This window comes from Mustela lutreola, chromosome 7 (genome assembly GCF_030435805.1).
Source record: "Mustela lutreola isolate mMusLut2 chromosome 7, mMusLut2.pri, whole genome shotgun sequence".
NCBI lineage: Eukaryota > Metazoa > Chordata > Mammalia > Carnivora > Mustelidae > Mustela > Mustela lutreola.
Window position 1 is genome coordinate 108,583,447 of NC_081296.1, and position 16,439 is coordinate 108,599,885.

The 16,439-nt window shown below is 38.6% G+C and overlaps 1 protein-coding gene across 2 annotated transcripts; it reads left to right on the forward strand.

The window, feature by feature from the left end:
* The first annotated feature begins 703 nt into the window (after positions 1–703).
* Positions 704–15,101, forward strand: CDKN3 (cyclin dependent kinase inhibitor 3). Of its 2 annotated transcripts, XM_059182134.1 has the most exons (8): positions 704–813; positions 3,129–3,211; positions 4,457–4,512; positions 5,028–5,072; positions 7,618–7,840; positions 11,404–11,435; positions 13,073–13,176; positions 14,863–15,101. In XM_059182134.1, exons 1-8 carry the CDS (start codon positions 805–807, stop codon positions 14,947–14,949), a joined length of 639 nt encoding a protein of 212 aa, XP_059038117.1. In that variant the 5' UTR covers positions 704–804; the 3' UTR covers positions 14,950–15,101. The 2 variants fall into 2 exon arrangements, with proteins under 2 accessions (XP_059038117.1, XP_059038118.1); XM_059182135.1 differs by lacking the exon at positions 5,028–5,072.
* Positions 15,102–16,439: the final 1,338 nt, after the last annotated feature.

Here is a 16,439-nt window from a genome sequence, read left to right on the forward strand (position 1 = left end):
CAGAAGAGTGGGGGAGAGGATAATCAACCACAGCTTTTCAAGATTGTAGCTGATTATGTAAAAGCACTAGCACGAAAAATCATCTGGAGACTTATCTTCCTTTCTCACAATACCATTGCATTCACATTTACTGAACACGAAAGTAGATCTACAAGCTAATTTGTCTAGATTCTAGCATAGTTTAGAACCCAGAATACCAAACATACAAGTTATGTTTCTATTTTGAAATTTTAGTCCTGTCCATCGTACTTATATATGACTAGATAGGGCCATAAGTATAAAGTCTATGGGGAATGGAGTCTTTTCATAAGATGCTCCAAGACAGTGCTCCCCCACCTAAGCCCTTAAGATTTTTAAAAATTTAAGAAAAGAAATACCCTAACCTGGTACCACTCAGGAATCCTGTCATGAGAAAGTAAGCCTTTCCAGCGTCCCCAAAGGGTTGGGGCTGCCTTCAGATGCTTTCTTTGCTCTGGCTTCCCGCCCTCTCCCGGCTCCCCACTGCGGCGGGGGGAGGGGGGGGGCGCCCTCCCAGCCAATCAACGTTCAATAGCGCCCTCCAGCCGCGCGTCTTTCAAAGGCCCCTAGAAACCAATGGGCGGTTAAAGGCCGAGCCCAGGCACTCGGGGGCGGAGGATAAAACAGGGAGAGGGTCTGATTGGCTCCTAGAAGGCGCCTCGCTCCACCTCCCAGAAGGATCTACCAATGAGCTGAGCGAAGGGGCGGGCTCGCGCGGGGCGCTCGCTGGGACGCCGGTGCTGCTGGAGAGAGGCGGCCGCAGGTCAGGACGCTGGGCTGCCAGCGATGAAACCGGTGAGTCGGGCGGAGGCTTGGACGAGCGATGCCGCAGGGACGGAAGCGGCCCTGAGGCCAGTTCTCGGGCCTGGGGACAGCCCAGGCCAGGTCGCGGCCTGACTCGCCCTGTAACCGTCCTGGGTCGGGGAGGTGGCGCTTCCCTGGACGGGGGAGAGCGATGACTGAGAAGGAACAGGGTCGGTGGCGGACGTGGGAACGACAGACATTCGCTGTGCACCTGTTGTGCACCGGCTGGGTACTGCCGCCTGCCGAGTCTCCTAAGCCTCGCGACAGCCCTGCCAGAGAGGGCTGAATCCGGTTTTACGGAAGAAACTGAGGCTTGGAGAGCTGAGGGGTCTCGGTCTTATCAGTCTGCCTCATACCCAGCCCCAAAGGATGTCCGGGGATGCCCCGCGCGCCTCTGGTGAGCGGTCCTCACCGCAGACGGGGAAAACTCGAGGAAAGACCTTTGCCAACCCCCGTTGGTGGGCGCGTCATCATCTCCCGGGGCCAACTGGCACTGCGCGCCTTTCTGGGGTTCAGAATCTCTGGACCCGGGGGAGCAGAAACGTCTCTGTTAGGATTTGTTAACCTGGCTGGAAGAGCCTAGTGAAGGAGCCACACTCTGAAAATCTTGAATCGTCAAAACTGCTTTAAAGGGAAAGGAAAAACAGACGCAAGGAGCCGAGGTCCCACCTGACTCGATCACCTGTCACCAGGGTTGACAACCTATGGAACATTAAAGGACCTTCATTTGAGTTGATAATAATAATAACGCAAAGAGATCCGAAGCAACTCACATGCATAGCCTAAATGGCTCTGCAATGTGATCTTGTAGTAACAAGACCGTTATAGAGTATAGATTCAGAGCTAGAAAGCACACTAGCTGGTTACTCTTGCTAATCCCCTTGTTTCCTTGTGGAGGGGCGTCAGCCGTCCTTCACTCCCGGCCTCTCTTCCCGCTTGTTCCCTGAAGGGACAGAGTGAGAGATCTGATCCCCCAGACTAGGAGGAGCTGAACAAAATAGCTGGACCCTTTCTTCCCTTCTCTCTGCAGTGGGTTGTTCATTGCTGCTCCTGACTGGGTAGGTAAGTCCAATTCTGGAGTGAAGAGCTGACAGGCCCACTGGACTTTTAAAGCCACATCCTCCCTTTGACACTCAGTAATGAAACTAACATACTGATCTCCATTTGCCTCTCCACTGTTTTATCTCTCAGTGGTTCCAAGTTGGAAATAAGAAGAAAGGTGTCTTTTTTTTTTTTTTTTTTTTTTTTTTTTGGCCTATTAAACTACTGACTCTTACGTAGAAATTATGCCTACAGGATTGAGTTCCAACTCCTTAGATCGTTACACAAACTCCATCTCAATCTCTCTAGTCCGTAATTCACACAGTTGAGGGCATGATATTCTACCTGTCCACCCCCCCCCCATTAACCAAACTACTAGGCCATATTGGGGTTGTTTTTTGAGAGATAGGGGGTAGTTAAAACTACTTATCTGGCTTCATCACCTCTGCTCCAATGTCACAGTTCCTGAAAACAAGTTTTTTCTCCTTTTGCCTTTATTGCCTTAACTTCTTCCTTATCTGCCTAAAAACTTCCTGCTTGTCCTTCAAAACCCAGCTAATTTATCCCCTCTGAAGATTTCTCCACCTCTCTAAGCAGTCACTCAGTTGGTTAAGCATCTGTCTTTGGCTCAGGTCATGATCTCAGGGTCCTGGGATGGTGCCCCACATCAGGCTCTTTGCTCAGCAGGGAATCTGCTTCTCCTCTCCCTCTGCCTGCCGCTCCCCCTGCTTGTGTTTGTGCTCTCTCTTTCCCTCCTCCCCATCAAATGAAAAAAAAAAATCTTTAAAAATAAAATGCATAGTTTATGCTTCCATTTTAGCACTTATGACTTTCTTTTCTAATCTATGCATACACCTCTCCAACTGTACTGAAACTTTTTATTTTATGGATCTTTGCATCTCCACTTGGCAAATGAAGGTGTTTAAGAAATGTCTGTGAATTAACGAATAGGTCTCCTCACTTTATAGTTGTAGAAAACGGAGACCCAGAATAAACTGAGGTTGTTTGTCCAAGATTATACAGTAAGTGGCAGAGCCAAAAACAGGATCCTGGTTTTTCCCAGTCCAACTCTCTTTCCACCACAGAACACTGTAATTATTAATAGGATGGTAAACTCAGTAATTTAGTATTTATATCGCTGATCATTCTGATATTCCAAGTTGAATAAATTGCAAATATGCATTCAGTGTGTGTTTAAGCAAGGATCAGCTTATACATATGTATTCTTCTTTACAGTTATTTAACATAACTGATTTCTTTTGAAGCCTAGTTCATTGCAAACAAGCGAGTTTGACTCATCAGACGAAGAGCCTATTGAAGATGAACAGACTCCAATTCAGATATCATGGTATGTTCTGATCAATGATCACTTCTGATCAATGATGAGCTAAATTATTTGATTATTTAATTATTTGATTATTTGATCACAGTCCGTGTAGATAATGTGGTCCACATTTTGAAAATATTTAGTGATTCTCTTCTGAGGATTGGTAATTCTGATCTTTAAGGGATCCTCTAACTCCATGATTTATTTACTGTCTATGATAGAAGAAGACTTTTCTTTTGGATGGGGGATGGGCAGAGGAGGAAGTCAATTCTTAATGCATTCAGAAAACCATAGTAGAAAAAAGTAAGGACTTGAGACAGGATCCGCATATCTGCAATTTAGTACCCAAACCTACTTATTCTTTTATGACAAAAGAACAATATACCGAACATAGGATGAGATATTTGTTTATCATTTAGTCAAATCCTAGAACTACTTGCCACAATAATGCATCTATTAGCAGACACTGCCTAAGATAAATGCCATGTTACCATAGATACAATAGCAAAAACAAATGTTTCTATATAGAATCAACTTCCAAATTTTGGCAGTGACTTATTACACCAGAATCTCTACAACAATCAGTGCTTTCTCTCATCCCTGTAAATGTAATAATCTCTCTAAGAAAACACCATTTCCAACTATAGGAAGAGAAAAAGAGTGCGTTACCTCCAAAGTTCCTTTTGTTCTGTCATCAAATAGCAATTATCTTTCATTTCCCCTTACACAACCCCCTTTAAAACTCAAAAACTCATCTAATTTTCAAAGTTACATGGTATTTATACAATGCCCTCTGTTTTCCTCTAAATTCATCTTCTGTCTTATAGACCAAGCTAGCCTTTATCTGCTTTGTCCCTGAGTACTGCAAACTGGAAATATGATTTTGAAATTATTTTATTTGAACCAAAATCCATTACAACAAGGAATGACCTGCAATTTTTATCACATGAAATTATATCTGTTTAAGGAAGTCCTACAAAGAAATCTTTAAATAGTAATGGAGAATGAATGCTGAGGATGAAATCATCAGAAGGTCATTTTCTAGACAATTCCCCAAGATTGCTAACGCAAAATATCTCAGATAACATACCACAGGGTAACTTAAATATGTTTTATACTATTATATTTGCATACGCATTTTTGTTTTGTGACTACAGTAAAACTTTAAAACACCCTTATTCCATGCCAAGCATGCATTTCTTGAACTGAGTTTCCACTTACAACTTTTTAAAAACTGAAGTAAACTTAAAGTTTTATTCTTTTCAGGCTACCCCTGTCACAAGTGAATTGTTCTCAGTTTCTTGGTTTATGTGCTCTTCCAGGTAGGTAACACTACAGTTGGCTTCTATTGATACTTAAGATAATCTGTTAATTAGTTAATACATCATTGTACTGAGCAAGAAGAGAATTTCCTAGATCATCAACCTGGAGAACTCACTTTAGGATGCCCTCATGTGGGCTCTAGCTAAAAGAACAGAAATTACTCTTCAACCCTTCCAGACCCATTCACAGTTCTGCATTTCTGATTACCTATCTTAAAAAAAAACTTCAGCATTGGGGTACAAGGTGAGGCTGAGGGCAATAGGCAGGTATTTGTTACAGAAAGGACACAGAAAAAAGACTCTATGGATTAGGAGCTCCTTCACCTGGGGTCTATGAATCCCTTCAATTATATTCCTAGGAATATAAGAAATTGAAATCCACACTCAAAATGAAATTGAAACATATAAATGATCATAGAGGTATGACCTTGTAAAGTAACTGTGTATGTGTTTAAATATATTTGTTATATGTGACCAAAAACTGACTTTTTCACTTGCCTTATTACTGCTTATAGGTTGTAAATTTAAAAATGTTAGAAGAAATATCCAAAAAGACACAGGTAGGTATAACATTAAACAACCATATTAATTTTTTTTCCTTAATAACACTGAAAATCTCTTTGTCAAAAAGAACAAACGCTAGTCTCTGTTTAGTATACAAAATATATGTTTGTTATTTCATAATTTCAAACTGTAGACTTATTCTGACACACAAAGATATTTGCAAAGGGCACAGAGAACTAACTCCTCATTTACTAAATACAGCATCGCTTTTCACTGATTATTGTAGCTACACATAGAAATTGCATTTGAGTTTAAAATGTGTAAGTTAGAGGGAGGAACGTATGTAAATAGAAAATTGCCATTTCACTGCCCAGATCTTTTAACATATTGTCCTTTACAGACATGATTGTGATGGTAGAAATTAAACCTAAGCCAGAGGTAGTACTGAAATTGTCCATCCTGGGTAGGAAATTTAGAGAGCTAGCATCTGGGTGGGAAAGATGGAACAGGGTCTGATCTTCCCGGGCTCAAGGATGTTCACCCCACAAATATCCTGATAACCCACCCCAATTTGGAATTTACATATTCCATGGAACTAAAAAACTTGTTTTTTCAAAACATTTTATCCTGTTGGCCTGGAATATCTCAAGGCTAATTGTCCTACCAATGTCCCCATAATATACCAAAATAAATATAAATAAACACATGCACGTGCACACATACACACATAATCTCCCTCTCTCTCTCACACGCACACACACACACATCTTGATTCCGACCGGTATAAATTTTTTAAATCTTAAAGTTTTTTCCTGGCTATTTTGGGATATCAATTTATTAATTTGCTTTCTCTAATTCATTCCTTACCTACCAAAAAAGACTTACAGAGGCTAAAAGATTAGTTGACTTTTGAATTACTTGTAAAGTTTCTCTGATTTAGATATACCTGCCATGGTAGGGAGTTTTTATTTGGAGAACATTTAGTTCATAAGCAAACTATAATGAAAATCACTGGCTCAAGAACCAGTCTTGCACATTTGGGGAAGCCCTATTCATTTAGTATCTTCTATAAATGGGGTTTCCAATATTTTACCAAACCTTTTGTTTTCCATTGAGATCTTAAATGGAATCCAAAGTATAAAAGATGACAGTCTGGTGAGAGAGACCTAGACTCTCCCTGCATCAACCCCTATAGTTCCCTCCTCAGAGTTCTTTCTAGGAAAGTTTGAAAACCACTGTGTAATAGAAATTATCCATTGTGTGCAAGAGTCAGAAAATCACCTACCCTTAAAAATGGTGAAGTATGCAGACTTCAGTTTTAATTCTTTTAGAAGTATGAAAACATAATAGTATTATTATAAAAAATAAAAATAAAATAAAGCAACACTGTCCAGAGTCACAGATAGAAGCCACGTGTGTAACTTTACATTTTCTAGCTGCCATATTAAAAAAGTAAAAACAGATGAAATTAACTTGATATATTTTATTTAGCCTAACAGAGCCTAAATAGTTTCATTTTGATGGTTTTAAACCTAAAATAAATTATTAATGAGATACAGATTTTTTTGTACTTGATCTTTTAGATCAGATATGGATTTTACACTTAGGATACATCTCAATTTGGACTAGCCACGTTTCAAGTACAAATCTGGAGGTTCATGATAAAAAGACACTTCGTTAAATTAGACCCTGGATTTAGCAGGGAGAGAGAGGAGGCTGAGATCAGCCAGAATTAGTTATTCATTTTGAACATAAGACTCTAGAGTGAATATTGCCGTGAGAATGTTTTAGTGTATAGAATGACCTATAGTACTATTGCTTTGTTCATATTCATAATAGTGAAATTAGCTAAGTCACCTAGAAATTCTAGCATAGTTAACGTTTTATTTCCTAGAGATCTAGTCCATAAAATGAAATGCATAGTGGCAAGACACCATGCAAATATAAAGGAGATCATGAGCTCAGGCAGCCTGGGCATGCAGGAGATTTTACATACAGTGCTTAGGGTAAAGCAAAACAGCAGAGGGAGGAAAATAGCAAACATGGATTTTGGGAGAAGAAAATGGGAGAGAAACATACTTTTGTTTTTTCACAAGAGTTTATTTTGAAATAGCAGATGTTTTAAAATTCATTTTTAAAGCCATATAGAAAAAAAGATTTTTTTCAAGAACAGCAATATACTTGACTCATCTTAAAATTCAGTTTAAAACATTTTGAATTATTAAGTCATTATAATACTATAAATATCATATAATTATTATGATAATATAATCACTATATTATAATGCTATTATCCTATTATAATATAATATAATTAGGATTATTATTATATTATAGTATGATTTTATTAAGGTGATTAATTTTAATCACCTTTTGGTCCAGGTTTTCCAATTTCTATTTTGTGCTTAGTGACTTGGTTTTTACCTTTCTTTGAAGACAGATCAATATTGTTTTAGATTATTAATAAGTATTTCAAATTTTTAGATTATCATTTGTTATTTACTTAATTTGGCTTAAGAAATTTAACACATCCTCTATCTTGACTGTATTTAAATTTGTAATATTTTGTACATGTGTATCCGTATCTTGGTTTATTGGCAGAAGAACTAAAGAGCTATGGTATACAAGACATATTTGTTTTCTGCACCAGAGGAGAACTGTCAAAATACAGAGTCCCAAACCTTTTGGACCTCTACCATCAGTATGGATTTATCACTCATCATCATCCAATTCCAGATGGAGGGACTCCTGACATAGCCAGCTGCTGTGAAATAATGGAGGAGCTTGCAATCTGCCTTAAAAATAACCGAAAAACCTTAATACAGTACGTTATTCTTTTCTCCATAAATAACATGAGAAATGCCCCAGTCAGAAAGATTTTTCTAGTTATTGCATCCTTATTCACTTATTACCTACCTTACAGTTTGGTAAAAGGATCAAAAGGAAATAAAGCATGACAGGTACTTGTATAATGTCTACTATAGGGCAAGCACTCTGATATTTGCCATTAGTCCTTTTGAAAGGTAAGGACAATAGATGAGTAGATTTGGAAATTTTTAGAACAGATTTACAGGCTTTTTATTCTTTCTTTTTGCCTTAGAGCATTACTTATAATTTTTGGTCCCTCTTCCTTCCAAAAAAGATGGGGCATCATTCTTATGATACCCTTACTCATTCAGTGGTCAGCCTTTCAGTGGGTTAGTTGCTTCTAACCACCAAAAAAAAAAAAAGTCAGCATGGAGGGCCACCAAGTGGCTCAGGTAGTTAAGAATCTGCCTTCATCTCAGGTCATGATCCCAGGGATGGAGCCCTGCATCAGGCTCCCTGCTCAATGGGGCGTCTGCTTATCCCTGTCCCTCTGACCTTCCCCTCCGCTCGCTTTCTCTCTCTCTCAAATGAATAAATAAAAAATCTTGAGGGGGAAAAAAAGGTCAGTTTTTTAAAAATCAGCAAAGAAATCATAAGCAATGAGCAATCTTAAAAATATGACTGTAAAATTATATTTGATGATATCAATTTGCCACCAGACCAAAAGAGGTACTCTCATTGTTTGTCGATGGCTAATTTAATTTCCATACCAGTGGCACAAGCTGCTGGTATGGAAATTTAAAACAAAATAAAATGAACTAAGAGGGGGGAAAAGGAGGCGAGAGGAGAAAAGTAGCTTGGAGAAAGGAAAAAGGGAGTGCCAATCGGCAGTAGACAATAGCAATACAAAGATTAGAAGTGATGTTGTGGATAATGCAGTAGATGCTCTGCCTGCAGTGAGACACGCAGCAGAGGTTCTGTGATTCTTGTACTTTTTGTATCCTAATAAACTGCTTAATCCTTCCTGGAACAAGATAGAGTATTAAATAGTTTGATACCTCAAAAGCTCTAAAGTCATTGCTCTGAACTAGAAAGTATGCAGACTATACCAAATAACCAGGTAGTCTCATGGCACCAAGGGAAAGGGCAAGCCCAGCCGGCTTCTCCGTAGACCTAGAGCTGGGGGGCCCTGTGCCCACAGTTCCCATTACAAAGGTGAACAAAGTAGTGCACGGGGTTTTGGGGACACACACTGTGACTGAAGTGAACTCAAATGTACAGAGAACTGGACACCATCCTACTACAGTTTCCAGCCTTTCTCTAGAGAAAAGCGTAATCTACAATTATAAGCAATTACTAACTGCTTTACTAATTATAAAAGCAAAATTTTAGAATAAAGTTGTCTATTCTAAATTATCTAATAAGTCTAAGTAAAATAGCATTAGATAATTACATGTGGCTTGCAAAAAATATTTTTCAATTTGGGGACACATTTTTCAAATCAGTTCTGAGATTTTTATTTAATTTTAGTTTTAATTTTTTAAGATTTTTTTTATTTATTTGACCGAGAGAGACAGAAAGAGAAGCAATACAAGCAGGGGTAATGGGAGAAGGAGAAGCAGGCTCCCCACTGAGCTAGGAGTCTGATGTGGGGCTTGATCCCGGGACACTGGGACCATGACCTGAGCCGAAGGCAGATGCTTAATGACTGAGCCACCTAGGCGCTCCTCTTTTTTTTTTTTTTTAAAATACATCCTTGAGAACAGCCTCTACTGAAAAGTTTCTAGAGATCAAACTAGCTCAGATTAGTGAAATTTAATGAATTTTACTTGAGTGGGTTCTAGCACACCAAATGTTGTCTGATTGAATAGAATACAAACAGGATGGAAAGATGGTTACATAGGTTGAATGCTTCTGGCTCCCATAAAATAAAGCATCTGCACCAGTTATACTGCATTAGGGTCTACCCCTATGATCTCATCTTAACTTAATTACATCTGCAAAGACCCTATTTCTAGGCAAGGTCACTTTCACAGTACCGGGGATTAGGACTTCAACACACCTTTATGGGGCTACAATTCAACCCATAACACCTACAGTGTACCACACATTATGAATACAAAGCAGGCACTGTGAGGTCCACTCCCCGCCCTCAAGGAGCCCATGCTAATGGCACAACCATGTAGGTGCAGTCAGACTCACACAAGGTATACACAAGGTGGCACAAAGGGCAGTGAGAGCTTCCATGGGGCACGAAGGCAATTCAGAAAAGGCCATTTGAGTTAGGTTTTGAAGGATGAGCAGGAATCAGAAAAGGAAAGATAAAGGTATGAGGAAGTATTCACCGTGCAGAGATACACTGAAGTGCCCATCTCTACCTTCCTATGGTAGATCCTCATCTCTGAAATGGGTCTCTATCCGGGACACTTTGTAGAAAGCAAGCTTGTGACTACTCTAGGAGCCAGTATCTGCTTGGTCTGTGGCTCACATCCTCCTCTCCTGGCTTCATCTGCGGTACCCCACGCTCATTCATGGTCCTGAGAAGTTGTCGGCACTACTTTAGGTTCAATAAACCCTCTTAAAAAGTTAGGAATTGTGTAACACATTTTTTAAGCATCTTCAAAAGTAATTGGGATGAATGGTTTTGTTGCTTGGAGGTTTAATCATGATTTTTTTTTCTGGAAAATCCAGTTCTGCAGAACTGCTGATTTCTTCAACAGGGCTAGACTAGAGCACCTAACATGCATTGACTTTTTACTCTGTGCCAAGCTCTGTTGCAAGCCCTTTACAAATTTAGTTACCTCATTCAGTCCTAACTATGATGCGGGTACTGTGGCTATCACCATTTTTTAGGTGATAGGGCTGAGGCCCAGAGAGGTTAAATCACGTGCTTAGGTTCACGCATGTCATAATGACAGATTCACCATTCAGCCCCAGACAGCAGGGCTCTAGAACCCAGCCTCCAAACCTCTGTTACATGCCACCTCTGTACTCTTTTTAGGTAAAGAAGTCATCATATGGACTTGTTCAATAACCATGGTTTTGTTTAGACAGAGGAAAATAAACTGGCAGTTGGTCAAAACAGACCGATTTCTATTTAGTAACATATTCCACTTCCCGGATGTGGATCCTGGTGTTTAAGAGGTCGATGAAAAGGCCCTGCCTGCATTGACCACTAGAGGTGTTTAGAATACTTCCCAACAAATAAATAAGTACACCCTGCTCCTGGTTAATTTAAAAATTCTTATTGGGGCACCTGGGTGGCTCAGTGGGTTAAACCTCTGCCTTCAGATCAGGTCATGATCTCAGGGTCCTGGGACTGAGTCCCACATCGGGCTCTCTGCTCAGCGGGGAGCCAGCTTCCCACCCACCCGCCTCTCTCTCTGCCTGCCTCTCTGCCTACTTGTGATCTCTGTCAAATAAACAAATAAAATTTTTTTAAAAACTTATTAACCTCTGTGTGCCAGGCGCTGTGCTAGTAGGCACTATTAGAAAGAGAGGGCAGAAAGAGCAGGTCTTCAGTTCTAATTGGTGGGGTAGAAGGAAAACACAATATTCAAAACTGTGCTTCCCTTTCAGCTGTTATGGAGGACTTGGGAGATCTTGTCTTGGTAAGAAATGTGTTTTCATTATTCGGTATTTTTATTTATCCTCAAAGTAGGCAAAAGTATCAGTTTCTGGGCCATATGCTCACTTTGTATTAAAATGAGACAAAAAATATATATAAATCTGCTAAGACCTTAGGAATTATTTAAGGACCTTAATTTGGTCTTCTCTAGAAAGCTAGAGTGCGAATGGGAAGTATTTTCGACATTGTTTTGAAGGATTCTGCAAAACATAATATACACGTCTTAGCACCTGCATTCTTATTTTGTTTTGTTTTCCAATGTTTTCTCTATGCAGGTGTTATGATACTGACAGCAAATTCTAAATAATATCCATCATAAGTATGAAAACCAAAGTGAATTACTTCATGCAATTACTGTTCACTTTTTAAAAAAATGTGTTAGGAAGAAAAATAGTTAACAAAGTGGCATACTGGAGTAACAGTTAATCCTTTTAATGTTGGACAGTATCAAAATTAAAAACTTCTATGCTTCTAAGGAAATTATCAAAATAAAAAGAGAATTCACAGAATGGGAAAAAATATTTACAAATCATATATCTGATAAGGGGCTTACCTAGAATATATAAAGAATTCTTACATCTCAATAATAAGAAGACAACCCAATTAAAAAATGGGCAAAGGATCTGAATAGATATTTCTCCGAACAAAATATACAAATGACCATTAAGGACATGAAAAGATTTCTAACATCATGAGTCATCATGGAAATGCAAATCAAAACCACAAAGCGATACCCCTCAATACCCATTAGGATGCCTATTATCCAAATAATGGAAAAAACCCACAGGGATGTGGAGAAATTGGAACTTCCATACACTGGGGGAGAGAATGTGAAATGGTGCAGCTGCTTTGGACAACGGTCTGGCAGTACTTCCTCAAACAGTTAAACATAGAGTCACCATGTGCCCCAGCAAGTCCTGCCCAAAACAAATAAATGGAAGCATGTCTACACACAAACTTGTATGTGAACATTTATAGCAGCATTATTCACAAGAGCCAACAAATGGAGCCGGCCTAAATGCCCATCAACTGACAGTGGATAAACAAAATGTACATCCATACAATGGGATATTACGCATCCATATAAAGGAATGAAGTAGTGACACGTCACAATAGGTTTGCATCTTGAAAACGTTATCCTAAGAAGCCAGTCACACAAGCACACATATGATTGCATTTATATAAGATATCTAGATTAGGCAAACCCATAGAAAGCAGATTAATGGTTGCTTAGGGCAGGGTGACGGGGGCAGGGGGATGATGACAAGAGGGGACAGATCTTTTTTGAGGGGATGAAAAGGTTCTAAAATGTACTGTGGTGATGGCTGCACCCATCTGTGAATACACTAAAATCCACCGAATGGTGCACTTTAAATGAATGAATTCTATGGTATATTAAATAGAGCTCAATAAAGAATGAAGCCAGTTTAAACTTCAACTCAACCACAGTCATTTAAAATCATAATTTAACTGTCAGAAAGATACGCTAGAAGTCTTTTAATCCACTTTGCACAATGACACTCAACTCCATCTTCTGCACGAGCAGAAGTCTAATATGCAACGCTCTACCTTATCATTAATTATTTAATAATATACTATTTTCCTAATGTGTTCCATTAGTGGCCGCTTGTCTCCTCCTCTACCTGTCTGACACAGTGTCACCAGAGCAAGCCATCGACAGCCTGAGAGACCTGCGAGGGTCTGGAGCAATACAGACGATCAAGGTAAGGAGGCTGTGTGTTCCTGGTTTAGGGACAGTTATAGACACAGTGGAGTCCCATCATCAAGAGGGCAATGAAAACCCAAAGCATTCTGTTAGTCATATATCACCTGCTCAAAACTTACATTTATATATAACCTGAATGTCTGAAGAAGTTCACCATGTTTCTAACAAGCTAATGAAAAATATGACCTTTCTGGTTTACTCTTGCAGGATCTACCACTGTTCAGTTTTTGCCCATTCAGTTTCAGAATGAATCCTCTTATTTGGAAAAATTGGGAAATTTTTAATTTAATATTTATTTAACTTTTCCAAATGAAAGTATTCCTATAAACTTGGTAGTTTCTTGGCCAGAAAGATCTAGTGAACACCCTCTCCTATCACCAAAACAGTTAACAAAGACTAGTGAATGACTATAATACAAAAAAACCCCACAAAGCTATGCTAATTATCCTTTGCGGTGAATAACTAAAAATGACAACTTCGCATTTACTTTCCCCTTAACACTAAAAATCTCTGCAGTAGCAGTGCCCCAAGGATATTATTTTGTATTAATGTTCCTGAAAGATCCTGCAGATTTCACTTTATTTCTAGATTTGTAAAGCCAATTTGCCTTCCTTTCCCAAGTACACTGTCTCAGCATTAGGACTAAATCAGAAGATCAGGCACGAGAGTCCTGGCCTTCAGGGGCTTCCTGGGCTTGAGTCCATCTTCCCAGGGTCAGGGGTCTATGGAAGGGCCATGAATGTGAATTATTACAGTAACTGACAAATTCACCAAGCAGTCTGATTCTCGGGGCTTAACTCAGATCATTCAAAACAATCCATACAGGATCCATTTCACTGTACAGGTTCTGAAAACAGAATTCCCCTTCTTATCTCTTAAAATCCAGGGATCCTTCAAATTCAAGAAGCTTTCAGGTCTCCCTCTGAAACAAAACCAAATGCTCAAACATACCCGACTGTGTGTTTTACATCTTTAATTTTGGAGCGAATCGAGCCCACATTATATGGGTTGTCTGCTGATCACCTCAGCACTCTGTAGCAGATAGGCTTTCCCATTTCTGTGCTGATAAGAGCTAGTAGGAGGCAATTTCAATTTCCCGATAACTATAAAAAATGAGATTATTGGCAGAATAATATCCTCCAGGAAACTATTAAAACTCCAAATAAATTATTTAAAGTTTTATTTCACTTATCTGTTAAGATTCATGTTTTTAATACTGACTACTATGAACATTGTTCCAAATGGATTGTATCATCACAAGAAGCAGTGATCTAGGGCTTCCATAAATTAAGAAATAGATTTTCTTGAAATATACCATTGTTAATTGCTAGAGAAAGTACCCTCTCCTCCCTACTTATACCCCAGAGGAAAATATATTAGCAAAAAGAATGCCTTCACATATTATTTTTAATTTTAATTTGCTGCTGCCAGTAAAAGGATTGTACAGATTATAAAACATTCATGTGTATTGCATGTTACCTTCTGATTTTTAAACAAGTTTCTTCACACTATATGCTACTTTATTAAAAGGGAAATCTTCTCATAGGGCAAACACTTCCTTATCCAAAAGGATGTAGAACTATACTTAGCAATTATTTTTTGATTCCTGATTCCTACTAGTATTGTGACTACTCTGCTAACTAGATTTCTACAATATATTTCAATGTATCTTTACTTTTTTCAGCAATATAATTATCTTCATGAGTTTCGGGACAAACTAGCTGCACATCTATCATCAAGAGATTCATTATCAAGATCTGTATCTAGATAAAAAAGAATTTCAAATAACATATATATGACCATGTCTGAAATTTAAGAGCTATTTAACATAATTTGTATGGAAATGAAACTTACTAGTGTCACCAACCCGAATGTAAATGTTTATGTGCAGATAATCCTAAAGTTTTTATTGACAAATCCTGATTGTGTCTCTCATCTCTTATAGATCAAAAAATTGCTATACAATTTTCCTTTTTAGAAATGAGCTGGCTTCTCTGAAATATTTTACCTGGAAGTAATGCTGAAACAAGCATATAGAAAAATATTTGACTGCCTACTTTTATTATTTACCACACTTTTACCTCCTTTTACTATATTTAACTACCGGTGGAACATGACATGGTAATAAGCATAAAAACTGGTTTGAATACCCAAGCTAAAATCAAGTAACTTTCACCCTCTGTTCCTCCCACATTTCCTCCCATGGTTTTTTCTACTTCATAGACACAAAGTGTGAGCGATCCTATGATTCATTTAGTCACCTCCCACCCAATGCTGGATCATCCCCAACAGGTGTTTGTTTAGCCAGCATTTGCTGGAACATTTTCAGATAAGAGGAATTCACTGGGTCAGATAGCTTCTCTGTTCCTGGAACATTCTTTTTTTTTTTTTAACCCTAGGAACTACATGCAATGAATTTAATCCCTCTTTCACATTTATGTAAGAAAGCACTTATCCACAGATTAACAGTCTCCAATTCTCTCGCTCCTTCACCTCACCCCATGCTACAGAATATGTCTTTTTGTCTTCAACCGTAATGTTGAGCAGTCAGCACTGTAGACAAGATGTTTCAACAGGCATCGGTGGCTTCAGTGCCACATACAGCAGTCCCTTGGCTGTTGGCAATCACAAAGGTGAACCAAGGGTCACAGGCACTTCCACACAAGATAAAGTAAATGTCACCACATCAAAACTTTGTTTTTGAATAACCATGTAATTGCCAAAAGTTCTCTTTTGTCTCACACTCTTCTTGCTGCTGATGAACTACTTTAACTTCACTGGGGAAAACTTTAAAACAATTACTGGTGCTGTTTGGGATCTTCAGACTAGAGAACTAGTATGTTCCATAATATAAAATCAGTATTTTAATACTTCATATATATATATATTACTTAAGGAATTTGAGATTTTATAAGAATACGAAGGAAGATGGGAGAACCACATAGCCTACCAGTATCTGAATATTTAAACTAGGGGTTTCTTATCTAAGATAATATATGCCAAAAGTTATAGCCAGAAACATTTTTTAAATAAGTACAGCCTGCAATAACAGAACTCCCTCACAGTTTCAGTACCAAATACAATTTAAAAATCACAGTACTGAAACTGACATTACCGAATCTTACATTGCTTTCTCTTAATATGAATATAAAGCTTATTCATGAACACTTAAGAAAGTAAAGGGAAGCTATTGGCATGGATTAACCAAATCCTTTAATAATCAACTGAACTTTCAAAGTGGATCCTTCTCTCAATTTTACT

Bases quoted from the DNA above. Each gene is read 5' to 3' on its own strand.
- CDKN3 (XM_059182134.1), top strand. The intron at 5,073-7,617 runs GTAGGTATAACA...GTTTATTGGCAG, and splicing joins AAATATCCAAAAAGACACAG to AAGAACTAAAGAGCTATGGT. The intron at 7,841-11,403 runs GTACGTTATTCT...CTTCCCTTTCAG, and splicing joins AACCGAAAAACCTTAATACA to CTGTTATGGAGGACTTGGGA.